Genomic DNA, 19681 nt, shown 5'->3' on the forward strand with positions numbered 1-19681 from the left:
TTGATACTTTGTGCTTTAAACTGGTGGTTAGATATCACTTGTTCAAGGGAGCAGAGTGACTGCAAAACAAGCCCAAATCTGGACAACTCAGACATTTGCCAGTAGGAGAACATACCCTTATCTGAGCATGACTATGTTCAATCCAGCTCACAGGCCAGAGACTAGTACTTCTGGCTCAGGTAGTTGAAATACCCAAGGATTTCAGTAACAGCCCTAGAAGAGCTGGTCTGTCAGAACTGGCAAGCTCAGGGCTTGGAATAACAGGAGAGAGGCAGGATGTACTGAGTATAACTGGGAAGTTGCAAGGATGACAGAAATGAAAAGTCATATTCTATGTATCAGAGAACAAAATGCGAAAAGAGGACTTTGAGGCTTTTCTTATAGCAGCCCCTATTTTATCAAAGCAATCAGGCTTATAATTTTTCAGTAGTGTTTCTAAGGAAGATGCCAAGTATTAGCAACCTCCATGTGAATATGTAGCATTACGCACATGTAAACAAAGCACATACATACAAACCTCCATCGCATGCTGAGCAGCCCCTCAAAACCTGAGGGACTGTCTCTAGCTGGATGAGCAAATGTTTATTGGATGATTTGGGTACCCTGGATCGCAAAAGAGCTACTATCTTCTGCTCTAGTGGGGAACACGAGCGCCTGTGGAACGAGCGGGAAATGAAATGAGGCCACTCTTCTGGTCACAAATGACATCGAGGCCAGGATTCACTTAACCTTCCTTTTCTACAAGTTTGACAAATATATATGTACGTATTTTCACATATATACTATTATGGCGGACTCAGTTGTACTGTGACCAGTACAGTGGCTATAGACACACAAAAACACCTCAAAAAGGCAATTTGCCCCACACGTCTTAGACACCTACCGCTTGATGGACAAGGCACTTTTCCATGGGAACCTATTTCTCTCCATCAGCTGCAGAGAGCTGGAACAGCTGCCTCATGTGAGGCCGCTGACTTTTAAACAGTTGAAGTCAAATGAGGAGAGACTGTTTCCACCTCTAAAAGAGCGGATGAGTCCGTACTGAACTGGAATTACCCTTCCGGATCTTCCTTTTAGGCTTTTTAGATCAAAAGCTATCAGGCAGGAAAGCACCTCGGGTTGCCTCCTGTGCAGACACCTATCAAGGGATGTCTCATTAAACAAGGCATCATTTAAGTGTCAAGCTTGATCAAATTACAGGAGCCTGTGACAGTGTTTTGGGAAACAGCCGCTCACCCCGTCACTCGAGGAACTTCTGGATTGCTTTGAACAGCGTGTGATTAACACACATGTGTCACAGGTGACCGCGAGCGGCAAAACTGCTCTCACACACCGGGAGAGCCTAGTCTTGGCCACGACTGCACGTTTTGGCCATAAATCACACGAATGTGAAGAAGCACAGCTCTCCAGAACGGTTGGAAGAGAGCATGGGCTCAGTGGGCCATGAGACCCACGAGACGTGCCCCGCTCAGCACAGCAGATGCAGGGGGCTCTGGAGGACACAGGCGGAGGGTCTGGAGTTTGGCGCGGAACACACCGAACAACCGCCGCAGCACGAGGCGGCGCGGGACGCGTCCGCCGAGCAGCCGGGCCCGCCGCGGGCCCACGGCGGCAGCGCCAGGGCCCGGCCCGGCCCGGCTCGGCCCGGCCCGGCGGCTCCTCCAGGCCAGCGCCGCGGAGGCCGCAGCGGCGCCGGGGGCCGGGCCGGGGCGGCGGCGCTTCCTGGCGGCGGAAGCGCCCCCTCCGCCCCCGCCATCGCCGCCTCCCTCCCTCCCTGCTCTCTCCTCCCCGGCGCCGCTCGGGCCCGCCCATGAGGCGGCGGCGGCGGTGGCGGCTGGGGCTGGCGCTGGGGCCGGGGCTGCGGCCGCGCTGGGGCTGGCGCTGGCCCGCGGGGCGCGGCGGGGGCTGGCGCCTGCCCTAGGGGCGGCGGCGGCGGCGGCTGCGGGCCGGGGCTGAGGGGCCCCATGCGGCGGCGGCCGCTCCGCCGCCGCCAGAGGCCCCGCGCCGCCACCGGGCCCCATGCACCCCAGGTGAGCGTCGCGGCCGCGGCCGGGGCCCGGGGATCGGGGCCGGGGTCGGGCGGGCTGCGGGGGCCGCCGGGCCCGGGCGGGGGAGGCCGGCGGGGCGGGAGGGCCCCTCGGCGGGGCCGTCGCTGCCGTGTCCTGCGGCCGCCGCGGTGCCGGGCGGGCCTCGGGGGTCGGCTGGGGCCGCGCGGGTCGCGGGCCCCGGCGCTGCAGGCGCGGGATGCGCCGGCCCTCGGGCGCCCGCGGGTGACGGCTCCGAAGCCGCGAAGGTGCCGGTCCTTGGGGCCGGCTTCTCCTGCGCTCCAGGAGCGGGCGGCAGTCGGGCCGGGCCAGGGCGGCCTCGTAAAACTCCACAAAATGGTTATTTTGCAGAGGCGACTCATGTCACTGCTGGCCTGGTCCAGGTCGCTGGTGAATTAAAGGCTTCGTGTCCTCTGCCAGATTTAGGTGATTTTACTTTGAGCGTGAGTGTGGGTTTCAGAAGTTATAAAGTATAAATCAGATGCCGTTGCCCAAACATTGGTGACATTCGGCTTGCAAACCGGTCTGCATTGACAATACTTAAATCACAGTGGCTCAGCTATAAGCTTAGAGTGAGGCTCTGTTTTCTGGACAACCTGAGACAGCTACGGTCCGATTTATGTTTTGGAACTGGCTTTTAAATCCTGTGTATTGGTATCTAACATGATCAACGTGTATCGATCGTTTTGTAGTTGTAGCATGAGTGATGACCGATGCGTCGTATGCTTAGCTTGCTAAAGTTTTAATGCGTTTTTAAGAGTTTTAATGTGTAATACCTGATTTTATGTTTGGTCGCTCAGCCCTTCTCCATCACAGTAATCAGGAATGTTGTTGCCTCTGTTTCCCTCTCACACTTTTCCCTTTCCTCTCTGTTCCCTGTGGCCCAGAATGAATGAAATGAGCCTGAGCCCCGTAGGGATGGAGCAGCTGGCCTCCTCCTCAGTGAGCAACGCCCTGCCCGTGTCCGGGAGCCACCTGGGCCTGGCAGCGTCACCCACGCACAGCGCCATCGCGGCACCAGGTGAGGAAACCCCCCCGGGGGGAACGGCAGCCCCTGCTCCCCCTTTGACGCTGCCGGGGAAGTTCAGGGTCGGTGGTGACGCCGTGTTTGCAGCGTGTGCCGCAGCAGGGCTCGTCGTGCCTCAGGTGATGGGGGTAGCGCTGTGGCAGGACGGACCGTAAGCCATCGCTCGTGGGGCGAAGCCGAAGGGATGTGTGCTTGCCAGGCCCGCACCTAAGTGGAAATCTGGTCTTGTGCTAATGGGGTGTAGGTGAGTGGTAGCAGACTCTGTCGAAATGTGAACTGTAGCAGCAAAGCTGTCTGTCTGTTTTCACTTGGGTGGGAATATTTTTTTTTTCTATTTTTTTTCTACCTTTAAAGCAATACTCTTTTCTTAGCTCCATTTTTGTTCTCCTTCAAGGAGTTCCACAAACATTTGCAAAGTGGAAACAGACCCTAAGTAGTAAATGAAAAATTATATCTAGCCGCATTCGGGCATGCCCCTCGGTGTAATAACCGTCAAGCTGTCTTTGGAACTTGTCAGTTTGCTTTGAAAATACCAAACTGTGCTTCCATAGTGAACTTCTAAGCAATTAGAAAGCCGCTTTGGTTATTTCTTCGTAAGCTCAAATAATTCCATTGAGGACGTCTTCTTTTGCAGGCTTGCCTGTGGCAATTCCAAACTTGGGCCCTTCCTTGAGTTCCTTGCCCTCTGCGCTGTCCCTGATGCTCCCGATGGGTATTGGGGATCGAGGAGTGATGTGTGGTATACCCGAGAGAAACTACACCCTACCTCCACCACCATACCCTCACCTGGAGAGCAGCTATTTTAGACACATTCTACCTGGTAAGTGCTCTGGTGCTGCTGGATTAGAGCATAGGGAGAGATTGTGGTAAGAGTGACGTGGAGACAGGGCTGAAGCAGGCAAAGGGAAATGAGTGGAGCTGTAAATTCACTCACTTTGTTTGAAGTCTGTGTCATTTATGCACCACTGTTTTCTTTATGTCTCTTCATCTATATGCATATAAAAAATACGAAGAGAATCATGAAGAGAATCCCCAGTACAAGAGGGATGTGGAACTTCTAGAGAGGGTCCAATGTAGAGCGACAAAAGTGATTAAGGGACTGGAACATCTATCTTACGAGGAAAGGCTAAGCAAGCTAGGACTGTTTAGCCTGCAGAAGAAAATATTGAGAGGGGATCTGATCAATATGTACAAATACCTGAGGGGAGAATGTAAAGGAGATGGGGCCAACCGCTTCTCGGTGGTGGCCAGTGATAGGACAAGGGGTAATGGGTACAAATTAAAACACAGGCAGTTCCATCTCCATGTGAGGAAGAACTTCTTTCCTGTGAGGGTGACAGAGCCCTGGAACAGGCTGCCCAGAGAGGTTGTGGAGTCTCCTTCTCTGGAGATCTTCCAAACCTGCCTGGATGCCACCCTGTGCTCTAGGTGTCCCTGCTGGAGCAGGGGGGTTGGACTAGATGCTGTCTAGAGGTCCCTTCCAACCTCAGTGATTCTGTGAATCACTGCTGCTTAAGTAAACTTCTGCTAGCTTCTCCTATGGCTTTATTTTTAAGGTCAACAGAAAACAAGGCATGCCTGGTTTCGATCTCAAGTATTTTTCTGTAGTCTGAAAACTGCTGCTGTTTCTTATTTTTTTCCTGTGGTCTGAAGTAACACATTGATGCAGGCATAATGCTCAGCTGCAGCAGTTCAAAGCCTAGAAAGAACAAGCCTTCAGTGAGGAGTTTGGGCTCCTTCCCACCGCTTTAGCCCATGACACAGTTTTCTTCATTGTTGTTCAAGGCTGGTTTCCAAAGGTCTAACATACTGATTTCTATCTCATTTTCTCTCTAGTGTGTATTTTAGAGCATGAATATAAAAATTTTACATGTAAGTACAGCAAGATGCAGAAATTTGAGCTTTACGTGTTGTCCTTGTTTTGCTTTATAGCCGTGATTGACATGGTGGAAGAGGGTAGATAAACTTCAAGGTCACACAGTGAGTGTTGTTGTTTCAGCCCGGATTAGGAAAAGCTACACAGCAGCCTGCATTAGATCCCATCCAGCTTCCTGCAACTACGGGCTGGACTGGGGGCTGTTTAGGAGTAACCTTTCTTACTAAATGCCTATGGGAAAAGGGCAAGGTGAGAAGTCAGTGCATCTGAGGGCTGAGGGTATTTGACATTCTGAGCAGAAATGCAGAAATATATTTTTTCCTTGTAACCTGCTGGATGATTAGCTGACATTTCTGCTTGTCAGTCATCTTACTGCCTTCAAGATTCTCCCTTGTTTAAGCCACGTGGTGGTGTTCCATACAGAAATATATGATAGTGTTGATTAAATGAAACTTTATTACTATTTTTTGACTCTGCCTTTTTTGTGGAGTTATTCAACTATTGCAGGAAGACTATTCATATGTGTGTGTTAGTGATAATGGCCATATTTGAATGAAAAGCTTGTTCAGAGCAAGTGGCTGATGAGGTTCAAGGCCCAAAACAAAACGGCCGATTCAGATCTTGCAGAACCTGCAAAATCTTTATCCACTGGAAGTGCTATTTACATGAATGTGCTGATGTGTTTCCTCCAAAGACCTTTTGGCTTTGTCCGGCAAGAGAAGTTCCTAACAAGTAAGTATAGGTCAGTGTTTCTTCATATCCTAGGTTACAAGGTTGTTTGACATTGAAGAGCTTTCCAGAGCTACCAGAAAAGACGCTGTGGCTTTCCATTTAAATTCTCAAACTGGTTCTCAGGCTGTCAGGACCTTGGTTGACTTTATCCCTCTCGTTTAAGAAAACAGAGCAAGTTACTCAAGATGCCTTGGAGAGATGTTAGCTTGGTCCTTCAGGATTGCAGCTGATGAGCTCTAAGAGGAGTAATTGTGCTATTTATCATAGTGAAAGGAAGTAAGCATTGTTAAAACCTAAATGCCCAAGCAAATAAGATGTACCTTGGAGAACTGTTTCTGCCTTCCATACTCCTAGCAAAGAATAACCAGGGGTTATGAAATGATTAGTTCTCCTAGCAACCTTTCATCTTCTGGGAGAATGAAATGCTAAAACTAAGAAGTGAGGAACCCCTTTCTGATTCAGTGCATGTTCTGTGGAGAACTACACTGAATGCTGCCAGAAACTTGCTGTTCAGAATATGCCAAACAAGTAGAGGCCTCCTTTATTGGATGGAAACTCTTTTTCATTGTCAAACGACACCTTGACTAGAGAGTCTGCTGGGCATATGTTTGTGAGCCGTGTTTTAGAATTAATGCTTCTTAATTGAACATCATGCAGAGAATGTGTCTCCAGGGGCCTTGGTATTAGTGCAGTGCACTGCAGGGCCTGCCTGTTTCGGTTCCAGGTTTGAAGACTGGTGTCCTCTCACCTCATTCTGTCTCCCCTTCTCGCTCTCTCAGGTATCTTGTCGTACCTGGCTGACAGACCTCCACCTCAGTACATCCACCCCAACACTATAAATGTGGACAGCAACCCCGCGTTGTCAGTCCCCAGCAATCCCGCGGCCCTCGATCCCTACCAGCCCGGTGGCTCCGTGGGGCTGGAAGCCGGGATCGTCCCCATGGACTCGCGCGCGGTGAGCGCGCACGGTGCTCAGAGTCTCCATCCCGGCGACAGCCACGACGTAGCGCTGGACACGACCATCACCATGGAGAGCGTTTCGAGGGTAACCAGCCCCATCTCCCCAGATGGGATGACGGAGGAGCTCACGATGGACGACGTGGCCGGGGACCACTCGCAGATGCCCAGCGGCTCCCGGAGCCACGAACCTTTAGCCGTTGACGCGGTGGGCGGCAACTTGGCGTCGGACGCCGTGGGCCACGGTGGCGTCCTGCCCATTCACGGCAGCACTTTGGAGCTCCCCGTGGTGATGGAGGCCGAGCACATGGCCGCGCGGGTGAGCGGCATGGCCGACAGCAGCCTCAACGACTCCATCCATACCGTGGCCATGAGCAGCAACCCCGTGAGCGTGGCGCTCTCTACCTCACACAACCTGGCTTCCTTGGACTCGGTGGCCTTGCACGAGGTGGGCCTCAGCCTGGAGCCCGTGGCCGTGTCTTCCATCAGTCAGGAGGTGGCCATGGGGCCGAGCCACGTGGACGTGTCTGCAGACAATCTTGCCTTCGTGCCATCCTCTCTGCAAATGGAGGACTCCAATTCAAACAAGGAGAACATGGCTACCTTGTTTACCATATGTAAGTGTGCATGTGCTGCTTCTCGGGGTGGCTAGAGGAAACGGGAGTCTCTTGCAGGCAGTCTCACACAGCTCTGGTGCAAGAAATTAGTGCATTTATTTCAAGAAGTCCAGAAAAGCTGGGCGTTGCAGGTTAGCCTGGCTAGCAGGAGTAACGGGCCATTTTAGTACTGTCCTCTTTGTACCCATCTCCTGTGCCACCCGGAGGTTGGAAGCGTAATTCATTGTAGCTTTGGTAGATTCCTGATACTGCCTTTTGCAACGAGACTGCTGTTCTTTAAAAGGCTCTTCTTGCTCCCTTAAAAAATGCCCAAGCTGTACACTTCCTCATGTTGAGTATAATGTGTGAGGTCTTTGTAAAATTAAGGCATGAACAGTTAGTTACTGTGAAAATAGGGCTGTCAGCGGGGCCTGCTGGAAAGAAGAGCAGGAAGGGAAGGAAGTTCTAGATGTTTCTCATTATTCTCATTAAAGGGCTTGAGCGCAGAGGTCAGAGGGTCTCGCAGGAGGAGAGGGGCAGGGGACCTTGCACTCCCTCCCTTCCATCCCACGCCGTTATGGGCAGCGTTGGAGAGCTGTGCAGTTCTCCTTGCCTGGGACAGGGGCCTTCGAGCTTCCCCTTGCGGCCTGGCCGCCTTCCTGCTGCCGGGAGCGCAAGGCCAGCCACAACGGGCCGGGCTCTGCCAGGTTCCTGTGGCAGCTTTGCCTGCAGATCCCTTTAAATTGAAACGTGAGAGTGCATTTGGTGCATAGGTCTCCGAGTCTAGTCAGGCACTTGAACAAAAGCTTTTTTTTTTTTTTTTTTTTGTATGTGTGTGTGTGAGAGAGATGAAATATAACTTAAAATCAGGTGGGCTCAAAACAATGATAAAATTATAACTGTTAATAGGAAAATTTCACAGCTAGTGCCTTCACACTAGCATCTGTTGCTGACCATAAGGTCATGTTAAGTAAATAACAGTCAAAATACTTGGATATCCACCATGCCAGTGATGAAATCCCCCCTCTTATTCACTCCAGAGAGTTTTTGTGTGTCAGTTTGCTGTTCCTATATTTAAACGAGTCCAAAGCTGTTTCCTACCTTCCATTCCCCATTGGAAGGTAGTAAAATGGCTATTGCCCTCCTAGCACTATCACGTGGTTTGCAAAACAGATCTCTCACTTGGGAAGGATTACATTTTAACTTGCAGTTGTTTTTTAAACTTCTGCTGAATAAGAAGTGAATTTTTGGCTGAGTAGCAACATGAAGGAGGGAGGAGCTGTTTCGAACCTGCTAATGGTCCTTGCTCACTGGGAAGACAGGCTTTGGGGCCTTTTTTCAGAAAGATTTTGTGAAATATTAAGTAGCACTTTTGTTGTCTTTGCTTGCAGTCATGGGTACCTAAATCAGTGAAATAAACACTGCAATTCCTTGTGTTACTTGGCAGGGAGGAAAGCAAAAAGGAAGCGGGATGTTGCACATGCCTTGGAATGAGGGGATTTATTCATCATCTTAAAAAACAGAGCTCTCAAACTTTGCAGGTAGAGGTGTGAACTCCTTTAGAAACGTCACATGCCTAAAACTCACTCTTGCGTTTTGTCTCGTTGGGGCTGGTCCATGAACCTCCGTGACACGCACAGCTGTTACAAACAGTATTTCTCATTGCTCAGGTCTGGTTGTTGTGGTTGCTCTACTTCTACATGTCATTTGTACACACAAAGCAATTATGATACGAGCTCTGCCTAAGTAGTTTGCTCAGTACCCCTACGTATCTGCTGTTTTACACTTGCTTTATGTACACTCTGTAAGGGGGCAGCTCCCACGAGTCTGGCACAGTAAGGGATTATCCCCAAAGCTCCCTTTCTGCACTCCTTGCCTCCAAAAAAAGGAAAATTAATGAAGCTGTTGCTTATGCCAAGTGAAAACTGCTTCTGCAGTACGTCTGTTGCACCAAAGTTGAGCCTAAAGAGACAAGGGAACTCTTGGTGGAGACTCTGCTTAAGTAGCTGAGCACCCTCTGCAGAAGAAGAAAGATTCATCAGGAGAGCTGTTGATGAAGAGGTGCTCGTTGCTCCATTCATTGCAAAATGAAATGACAGGAGGGTTTCTAGAAGTGTGTTATGCAGTGCTTTTCCCTGAAATTATTGGGCTGTGTAAAAAATATCTTCCAGTGGTTTATTTATCGGCAGTCCTTGAGCTGAATGAGGGGCTGGGAAAATGATGCTACTGCCTGTTCTTGGAGCTATGGTTTTGTTCCCTTCAGTGCCATCTCATAAAGGTACTACAGGAGTTTAGTGCTGTTGGCCCTTCAAGAACAGCAATGAAGCCAGGTTTCTGCTGCCATGAAAATTTGTGCATTGTCTGAATTTATTTGGAAATAAGTGGGTATGTGGGTTCAAATTAGAAGAATTTTAGAAAGAAGCTTTCCTGTCCCTCTGCATGATTTGATTATCCTTGAGGTTCTGCACGCAAGAAAGCACTTGTGCTCATGGTAAATTTGGAAAACTCGACCAGTTAAGTTTGGTCTGACTGTTTTTTTCTTTAATCTGTCTATAAAAGAAATTTCAGTTGTGATCTGAAAGGAAGGAGCTCTGTCCATCATCAGCGTTAACGCCAGCCTCAGGGAGACTCCTCAGGGTGGTGCAGTAATTTTGGTGCAGAGTGGACCCTGTCCCATGGCTGGGTTCCTCTGTAGGGGTAGGTGTGGAAGACTAAGTTGCCATTAGTGAGGTGAGGGGGAGGTTCTCATGCCCGATGTGACGGGAGGGGAGCAGCCACGTGCACTGCGCGAGCGCACCGAGCGGTTCACCTTGCCCTGGGTTGCACCTTGTTGATGCCCGTGTCCCTCTCGCTCTGCGCAGGGTGCACGCTGTGTGACAAGGCGTATCCGTCGGACTGCCCCGACCACGGGCCTGTCACCTTCGTCCCCGACGCGCCCATAGAGAGCCGCGCGAGGCTGTCCCTGCCCAAGCAGCTGCTGCTCCGGCCGTCCATCGTGGGAGCCGAAGTGGGTAAGAAGCCAACTACTGTGCACTCCTATGGAGCGGTTTAAAATACAGCCTCCTCCCCAAATCCCAAACCTGAGGGATTGTAATGTGGGAAAGATACACTGCCCTGGAGAGGTGGTCTCCTCTCGCTTTTGTAATCCCCATGACTTCTTATGTTATGCGAGAACTTCTTGTCCTCTGGCCACTGTTTAGGATCAGGGGGTGCTGCCACAGAGCACTGAAAGACTCGATAGTCCCAACAACAAGCCCAGTGTGACCTTTATTCTTACCACATGCTAGACTGCCCAGGCACCACTTTTTATGAAAACATTGTGGCAACTGCAGTTTGGGGGAAGATAATGCCTAGAAATACCTGAGATTTCTGTCTGCTCGTTCATCACCTGGTCTGCTGCCTGGGGTCTTCTGGATGCTCTCCTGGAGAACTGATCACAAGTGCCTCTCTTCTTTTCTTTCCTCCCTCGTTCACATTTGGCATTAGACTGTGACCTTGTCACTGGAGGTGGACCTTGTTACTGTGTTTCACACCTGGAGCTCCAGGAGTACAGAGCAGTGCTCTAAGGATCTGAAGGCTAGAGAAGAATGTGGTTATTGGCTTGCTTAGTGGTGCTGCTTGTTAAGAGTAGGTTACACCTTGCCAAGCTGCACTAGTTTCCAGCGTATTCCTGAAAGCTGTTCAGTGTGTTCTTGTAGACCTATATATATATGTAAGTGTTTAATAATAAATAATATACACGCAGGAATCCCTCTGCCCATGACAGAAATACAGCTGCCTCTGGGGAGAAATGCAGAAGCTGCTTAACAATGTCCAGCAACAATTCTGGAAATTCCTGGGGATTAGGTAGGCAAAATGTAGTTACTGAAACTAGTGTTTTCTGCTTCTGCAGGAAGTGCCATGAAAATTTTAATTGGTACAAGCGGTTAGGATCTTAGTTACTATATCTTACTGGAAAGTAACTTATTTGCTTTTGACAAACCAACTAAGTATTTGTAATTACAACAAAGCGGCTCCCGATAGTGTCATGTGGTGGTGGTGGTTCTTGTTTCTGCAGTAGGTGTGTTCTCCGTGTGCCGTAGAAGCTTTGATGATCTTATGCCTAGATATTAGCTGTGGAGCTTTGTCTCCTAAACCTGCCGTCTCTTTGTTGTGCATGATCCGTTGTTTGAATGCCTGGTCTCTGCAGATCAGTTTATCTTGTCCTGATAGGTGTGTGGACGCGAGAAACCATCCCTGTCAGGACTTGTTTTGGGCCTCTCATTGGGCAGCAGAGCCACTCTCTGGAGGTGGCAGACTGGACGGACAAAGCAGCCAGTCACATCTGGAAGGTCAGTGGATGTCCTGGCTCCCAGAGCCTGCAAACGTGCCCGTGCCTGGTGACAGCCACCATGGGACACAGCAGCCTTAACGTTACCATCCTCACCTGAAGTTGGGGCTATTTCACAACGTGTTTGATTGCTTAATGTTTAGTATCAGCATAGCAGCTGCATATGTCATCTAATATACTGATGATCAGTCCTGAAGTACAACCTTTAACACCTTCTCCTGTAAAGGGCTCTTTGTGGATTCCACTATTTCTGTGGAATTGCAGCAAAGATGAAGTCCTAGGGCAGCATTTGTTTATCTGCTTTCTATCACTGTTTGTTGAAAGTTCCCATAGGTGATTAATCATTTTCTGTGTGGAAGCTGCTTTAAAGCTTTTGTTTACTCATCAGTTCATGTTGAGAAAATAAAATTGATCTGTATAAATAAAGCATGTACTGTTTGCCCAGATACTGTTATCCATAAGCGTAGCTTGTAAGAGAAGCAGCCAGATGCATTTCTGGCGGGAGCCAGAAGGGGGGAGTGCCAAAGTTGCCATTAAGCAGCTTTTCTAGCCCCCTGGGTAGTGCAGGGATCAGAATTCCTGCGTGAAAGGGCAAATAAGGAGCAAGAACAGCACAGCGGGTACAGAGGCTTCACTGCTCAGTCTTAAGTAAATGCTTCCTCTTTCCAAGAAAGAAGCTATTTCTGACTGCTGCTGTTCCTGCGTTTTACCCTAACACTGTGGTTTGGCGTGCGTTTTTTTGTTTGTTTTTCCCGTTAGATCTATCACAGCGGCGTCCTGGAGTTCTGCATCATTACGACCGATGAAAACGACTGCAACTGGATGATGTTCGTACACAAAGCCAGGTAGGAGCCCCCTGTCCTGCGCCCCGTCGCTTTGGCTGCTGGGCCCAGGGCTCGTAGGAGGCCGCAGGGGAGCGCGGGACCTGCTGTGCAAACTGCCCGTGGGAAGAGGCTCGGCACCTTGGTGGCACCTTGGAGCCTTGTGGGCATCTTGGACTGGAGAGGGGAGCAGTGCAAGGGATCACGCAGCAGAGAGCCTTAGGGGGACACATTATTACTCATTCTGTAGCAAAACATCCCCAAACGCTCCGTTTTCCTCCCTTTAAAGCCTTATAACAAGTTCTTTCTATTTTCTTCCTGAATGTCGGTTAGTTTCTTTCTGTGTTGTTCCTTCCGGATATATCTGGGAAGATGGTATTGACTGGCTTTGTTTGTTTGTTTGTTTGACCTGTTAGTGACACATCCCTGGGTTCTTCTAGCTTGAAGTTCCAAACTTCTGCTGATCTCAAGAGCTGTTCTTCTCAGTATTTCTAGAGTGAGAAAGGATGCAGGCTGACTTCAGTATTGTCCCATAAATAATAAATAAATGGAAAATATATATTATTCTCCTTTATTTCTTAAGAGAATTATGAAAAAAAAGTCTTTTTATTTATTCTCTTAAGAGGTCATCAGCTCTTTTGCCTCCACTCCAATCTATGTTATTTTCTCTGCAACATATTTCGGTGTCATGAATGTTTTAGGGCTTACTAGATTGGGTTGGCCCTCATGGTTCAGTTTTCATATCTTTTATAATAAAGAAGTAACAGAAGTGTAAATTGTCATAAAGTGCTGACAGGCATTGACAGGCATGTTCTCCCATTGCCTGCTAATAGACATTTCCTTTTTTTTTTCCTGTCAAAAAGTGAATGTTTTTGGAGAGTGTTTTTCTTTGCTGTCCTTACCGCTGTAGGAACCGGGAAGAGCAGAATCTGGTAGCATACCCTCACGATGGAAAAATTTACTTCTGCACCTCGCGGGACATCCCACCTGAGCACGAGCTGCTCTTCTACTACAGCCGGGACTACGCACGGCAGCTTGGTAAGGGAGCCCAGCCCTTTGCTGGCTCTGCAGGAGCACCCAACTCACGTTACCTTTTAGTGCCATCCCTGGGTACCGTGACGTGGGAGTGCTGCGTGTTCTGGGTCACTTCCTTGTCCCTTTTTATATTTCGTTGCTTCAGGAGCACCACTTTTAGAAGAAATGTTTCCTGCCTAATTCTGCTGTAAACGATTTCAGTTTTTGAAGAAAAGCGGTGGCTTTTCTGGTGCTCGGGGAATTTTGCTAGTTGGAGATGTTGCCACCCTCCCCACCTTCCGTTGTGCCAGTCGGGGTTTGGTGGAGCTGGCTGGAAGCCAGTCCAAAGCACAGCCCCCCGCAGCCGTTGGAATGACCTGGGTGGAAGCGTTCGGAAGGAAGCACAGGTGCTGAAGGGATGGGGTGAAAATCTCTTCAGCCGGCTTTGCTGCTGGGACCAAGTGTTACCTTGGCTCGTGCTCTGTCGGGCCTTGCAGCGCGTCATTAAGTGATGTTTTTGTGCTCCCAGGTGTCCCCGAACACCCGGACGTGCACGTGTGTCACTGTGGGAAGGAATGCATTTCCTACGCGGACTTCAAGGCCCACCTGAGTAGCCATATCCACAACCACCTCCCCAGCCAGGGCCACAGCAGCAGCCATGGGCCCGGGCCCGGCAAGGAGAGGAAGTGGAAGTGCTCCATGTGCCCCCAAGCTTTCATCTCCCCTTCCAAGCTCCACGTGCACTTCATGGGGCACATGGGCATGAAGCCGCACAAGTGCGACTTCTGCAGCAAAGCCTTCAGTGACCCCAGCAACCTGCGGACTCACCTCAAGATACACACAGGTGAGACAGACGTGTGGCCCGTGCTAGTGAATACACCAGGGCTGGACCTGTTTGCTGAGCCCTTCGCCAGCTGGCAGGGTGTTACTCATGTCCCTAAAGCTCAGCTCTTACCTCCTCCCTGAACCAGCCTGCTCTTATTCGAGTGATTTCTGGTCTATGACTAGGCTGACATGTCGGACAAAGTCTGTTGCCCAGCTCTGTCATGCTTTAATATTTAAGTCTGAATATGCTGTCAACTTGTGTGGCATTTGGATATCGCTCTGGAGGTTTGGGGGATAAAGTAAGAATCGTCACAGATGATAGTGAACGTCCTCATTCACTATCACTTTGATTTTAGAGGAAAATCAAATAGTGAAAGATTTTTCAACTGTGGAAGAAGAGAGGGAGTAGGAAAGGTGTGTATTCAGTACAGACAGAGGATGGAGAAAAGATGAAGTATGGTTCAGAAACAGGCCATGGGGATATTGTGCTTCATTTCTTCAGTAAGGTTAAAAGGGCTAGCGAGAGTGAGGGAATCACAGAGCTGGAGGGTGAATGAAATGCGGCTTTGAGTGCACTGGAGTCATGGAATCCTAGCATCATAAAATCCTTAAGGTTGGAAGGGGCCTCTAGAGATCATCTAGTCCAACCCCCTGCACACGCAGGGTCACCTAGAACACGTGGCACAGGGTGGCATCCAAGCGGGTTTTGAAGATCTCCAGAGAAGGAGACTCCACAACCTCTCTGGGCAGCCTGTTCCAGTGCTCTGTCACCCTCACTGTTAAGAATTTTTTCCTTAAATTCCTGTGGAACTTTTGGTGTTTCAGTTTGTGGCCATTACATCTAGCTCTATCGGTGGCCACCACTGAAAAGAGTCAAGCACAGGAAGCTGCAGGCTGAATAGCCAGGAGTTTTAATAAACTGATTGTGCGGGTGTGGAACTGTACGACCTCAGAACACTGAGTGAGTAGGGCCTTAAGGGGTGGTCGGCCTGTTAGGCTGAGGTCGGGGAGTTTAAACGGGGGTTTAAACTGCATCTGCGAAGGAACAGCAGAAGAACCATGGGTGGTAGAAAATGGGATACAGATCTGAGAGCTTGCTTCATACTTCTCTCTTCTGAGCGCCGTCCTTTATTTAGACAAAGGCAGTGCAGTGCATCAAATCCCTCTGGGCTCCAGTAAAGCGTCACACGCAGTCCCAATGGGAAAGGAGTGGAGAGGAGGAGGAACGAAACTGCAGTAACTAGATGGCTACAGTTATTTTTACTCAAGAATTAATCCTAGTCTTGTTAAATGTTTGCATGAATCTTCCTGCTGGAAAACTTACAAAACTTAAGAGTACAGTGGTGATGTTTTGTGACACCCCAAGTAAGGAAGCACTGGTGGCACAGACAGGAGTAAGAAAACCTATCTCACAGGGAGAGCTGAATAGCTCCAGGCACCGGGGGAAGAGGAATGATGGTGGTAGTGGAACAGAGTCCTCACCGAGCACCATACAAAGGACTCAGAACCAGTAGCACCGGGGGCTGGCTGCCTGTATTTTTTTGTTTAAACAGCCAATTTCATGCTGTCAGATTTGTTTTTTTCAGCGTTAAATGGGCTTTAGACTAAGTAGCGAGGGATTGTACGTGGCGCTAGCTCCGTTTCACGGAGAGGCTGCCTCTCCTCACGGCAAGACTCGTTTGCTCTCGCTGAGGTGCATGTCTGTACCCCTAGGTCAGAAGAACTATCGCTGCACCCTCTGTGACAAGTCCTTCACCCAGAAGGCTCACTTGGAGTCGCACATGGTCATCCACACGGGGGAGAAGAACCTCAAGTGCGATTACTGCGACAAGCTCTTCATGCGGAGGCAGGACCTCAAGCAGCACGTGCTTACCCATACGCAGTAAGTGAGCACAGCCGCTGACAGGACGCGTTGCATGAGCCAAGTGATCTGATGGGGCTTGTTGGACTGGCCACTGCTGAAAACGATGAAGCTTAACAACCTCAGAGAGAAGCTCCAGTTTACAAATCACTTGGGCTAGGGAGAGGAGGTTTAACCCCTAAAATGAAGTGCATCTGGACAAATGCCTTGTTACTGTTGGGCTATTCTAGTGCTTGGAGTGTTTTAATGACAAAAGAAATTCCAGGCCTGCAGCTTGTGATGTGAAAACAGCATTCTGAAGAGCTCCTCATTTTGATTGATTTTTTTTTCTGAAAACTGTTTCCAAGGCCTCACATAGCTATTAAAAAATCATAAATATCTCAGGAGTATCCCCGAGTGGCCCATTAGTGAATGCTCTGTGCCCAGGAAGCTCCTGCATTCCCAGCTGTACATGCTGCCCGGCTCTCGCTCGCGCTGCGTTTCTCCTCGCGTGGAGGCAGCGCTGTCAGAGCCGGGCAGGGCTGACCAGACCCTCCTCCCCGGCCTCCCGCCCAGCCCCTCAGCTCTCTGCCAGGGCAGATCCTTCCCTCTGCTTCAAGAACCTCCTCCCACCCTGCCAGCTGGAGCTACTCCCAGCACTAGTGCCCCTGCCAAGGCTGCCTCGGTGTAAGCCCTCGTTTTGCTTTCAGCAGCTGCTTCTTGGAGCCTTGGAATTAGATCCCTGCTGCCTCCACTAGAGCGCCGGGGCAGACAGAGCGATCGCGGCCTCCTCTGCGCCTTGTTGTCATGGCCAGAGCTGGGAGCAGCAGCACTTGGGGGAGGCATTTTGCACAGTCATAGGCAGAATTTGAGTGTCCCTTGCTGGTAAGCCTGTACTTAACACTGGCAAACTGGGCTTTGGTGGCAGCTTTTTTTTTGGTTTTGTTTTTTTTTGTTGTTGCTGCAGGGTGGGAAGGAGAAGGGACTAAGCTTGCCCTCAGAGCAAGTAGTTCTTTCCTTGCCAATATATGAAGAGGAGTTTAATCTTAAGGGGAGGGCAGGGGAAAGAACGTTTTTCTTCATTATTTATCATTCGGGAAGAAAAACGGCTGCAAATTAGCAGCTAAGCCAAAAAACCTCAGCTTTTGCCAAAGGTCTTGCAGGAAGAGAAAATAGGGTCTTTGTACATGTGCTATTTTTGTTAATGCTATACAGTTTTTTTTCCTCACTCTAGGACTGCAGTATTACTGTTATCTGTGGGCTATTTCTTCAAGCTTCCTAAAACCAAAATTGAGAAAGCAGAACCACCCTTCTATTGGCGTTCTCACCACTTCCCCACTTCTAAACCCAGTGGCAGCTGCCTTTTTGCAGGAGTGAACTGTCACTTTTTTGTGTCTTGCAGAGAACGGCAGATCAAGTGCCCCAAGTGTGACAAGCTGTTCCTGAGGACAAATCACCTGAAGAAGCATCTCAATTCGCACGAAGGAAAGAGGGACTATGTCTGTGAGAAGTGCTCCAAGGCTTATCTAACCAAATACCACCTCACTCGCCACTTAAAAATATGTAAAGGCCCCATGTCCAGCCTGTCGGCCCCAGAAGAGGAAGAGGAGGAGGATTCAGAGGAGGAATTAATAGACTCTATGAGGACTGAAGACTGTAGAGTTAACAATGGAGTATATTCAACAGGAGATGCCCTCTCAGGACACAAATGAAGAAAGTGAGAGGGAAATGCTCTTGGATGATGAAAGTGGAAGGAAAAATCTCTTCTGTGTTTCCCCAGTCACTATCTTATGTCAAATGAGGAGTTTTTCTTTTGTTTTGGTTTCCCTATTACCACCACTTAAAAAAACTCGCTGTAGCCAAAACGCCGAATGAGACTGGATCATGCACTTACTGTTGACAATGAACAGTTGCTAAGAAGAAAATCTGATACAAGGAGATTTTCCCACATACACTGTGCATACTTGTTTTTCCAAATCACTCAGATTATCCAGCCAGGGCCGGGATGCACCTTGCACAGCCCTTTGAGGGAAGAGCCACAAACCAGAGAGACAGTTCAGTGATCAGAGTGACCCGTGAGCCAGCTGTCCTGAACAGCCAAAGCCACAATACTGAGAAAAGCAACCAACAAGGGAGGGCAGTTGATAGGTTGGTTTGTTTCCTCCTCTCTCTCTCTCTCTCTCTCTCTATACTTTTCAACTCAAGGAGGTGGCTTGGCACAGAGCAGAGATTATCGATGGTCAGGTTTCCATCTAAGGATTCATATCTAATGTTTTAGAGAGGTTTAAAAAAAAAAGAAAGAAAAAAAAAAAAGGTAGCCAGTGAAATGGATGTCTGGGGACAAAGCAAGTGCCCCACGACAGAATTGTTCCGCAAAATCATAAATTTGCTGGAAAATGGTTATTAAAACTTGTTATTCTGGGTCACTAGAACATGTGAGTAGATGAAGAGGGAGAGACTATTGACACAGTAAGGAAGAGGCTTAGAGAGGAGCAAACAGTGTTTACAGTATGTATTCCTTAGTGCTGTGCTGTAAACCTTTTTACCACCTAGAGTGATGGGAGGGTTTGCTGCTATTATTATTTATGGAATGAATATGTATTTCATTCAATTGTTTTCCTTTTGACAAAAAATGAAAATGTGGCTCTTTTCTAATGTTCTTTTTAAATTATATGTTCTTGGGGGAAAAAAAAAAGGAAGGGGGATGTAATTTCTGGTATTGATAAGAGGAGTAATATCCTGACTTATTCTGCCTCTCCCAAGGTTTCCTGGTACAAGGTAGGAACTCCTTCCTGAAGATGGGGGGGTCTCTAACAGTGCAACCTTCTGCAGTGTGGCTCCTCTGGCTCTGCTCTACCAGGAAAACAGCTGCATTCTGTTCTTGGACAAGAGCACTGGGGTTTCCCTGGTGAAAGAGGCTCCAGTTTTTGTCCTAAATGGTCTAAGTTCAGAAATACCTCTCCCTTCACCCCACCTTTTCCCTGGAGAGCACCTTGTTCTATAGCTCTTTCTTAGGCAATTTATCTGCTTTAGCGTGCTAGCATAATGTGTACCACGTAGAAAGCGTACTACTTGGATGCACATCTCCACCATGTCAATATGCAGAGAGGGAAGCACTTCACAAGATAAAAGTATGATTTCACTTCTGACCAAGTCACACTGTTTATTTTAGAGAGGGAAGTGCTTGGGTTGCATTCCCCACTTAGGTTCCTGCTGCTGTAAACCTCAGTGGTTAAATCGAGGGGTAGAGTGATACTCAAGACTGTTTCTCTGTTCCTTCAAGTTTCACACAAAACCACTTTTGAGAGATTAAGAACTCAAGTACAGAACACAGATAACTAACAAGACAAGGGGACTAGCTGAGATGCTTGCCCAAGCTGTGTGTTCATCCTGTTCTGCCCAGTAGCTCCTATTTCCATTCAAATTCTCTTTAAATATCGCTTATAGAACAGAGTGGGAGATGCACCATCCCTAAGCTCCAAGTGCTGTTGAACTGTGGAAAAGAAACTCTTGCTCTTGCTGGGAAAGAGACAGGGTATTTCTGGTTTGATACTGGTGACATCCCTTGCAGTCCAGGAACTGCACTCAAGACAAAAATAAATAAGAAATTTTAAAATG

At 48.9% G+C, this 19681-nt stretch overlaps 1 protein-coding gene across 1 annotated transcript; it reads left to right on the forward strand.

The window, feature by feature from the left end:
- The first annotated feature begins 1978 nt into the window (after window positions 1-1978).
- On the forward strand, window positions 1979-18009 carry PRDM4 (PR/SET domain 4). Its single transcript, XM_088535262.1, has 11 exons — window positions 1979-2030; window positions 2933-3066; window positions 3707-3892; window positions 6460-7254; window positions 10095-10244; window positions 11446-11564; window positions 12323-12408; window positions 13295-13422; window positions 13928-14242; window positions 15937-16105; window positions 17466-18009. The coding sequence occupies exons 1-11, from the start codon at window positions 2020-2022 to the stop codon at window positions 17773-17775; spliced, it is 2403 nt and encodes an 800-aa protein (XP_088391388.1). The 5' UTR covers window positions 1979-2019; the 3' UTR covers window positions 17776-18009.
- The last annotated feature ends 1672 nt before the right edge of the window (window positions 18010-19681 follow it).

This window comes from Tinamus guttatus, unplaced genomic scaffold (assembly GCF_059628265.1).
Source record: "Tinamus guttatus ecotype Peru unplaced genomic scaffold, ASM5962826v1 Tinamus_guttatus_pri_ptg000039l, whole genome shotgun sequence".
NCBI lineage: Eukaryota > Metazoa > Chordata > Aves > Tinamiformes > Tinamidae > Tinamus > Tinamus guttatus.

Bases quoted from the DNA above. Each gene is read 5' to 3' on its own strand.
- PRDM4 (XM_088535262.1), top strand. The intron at 11,565-12,322 runs GTCAGTGGATGT...TTTTCCCGTTAG, and splicing joins CAGCCAGTCACATCTGGAAG to ATCTATCACAGCGGCGTCCT. The intron at 16,106-17,465 runs GTAAGTGAGCAC...TGTGTCTTGCAG, and splicing joins CACGTGCTTACCCATACGCA to AGAACGGCAGATCAAGTGCC.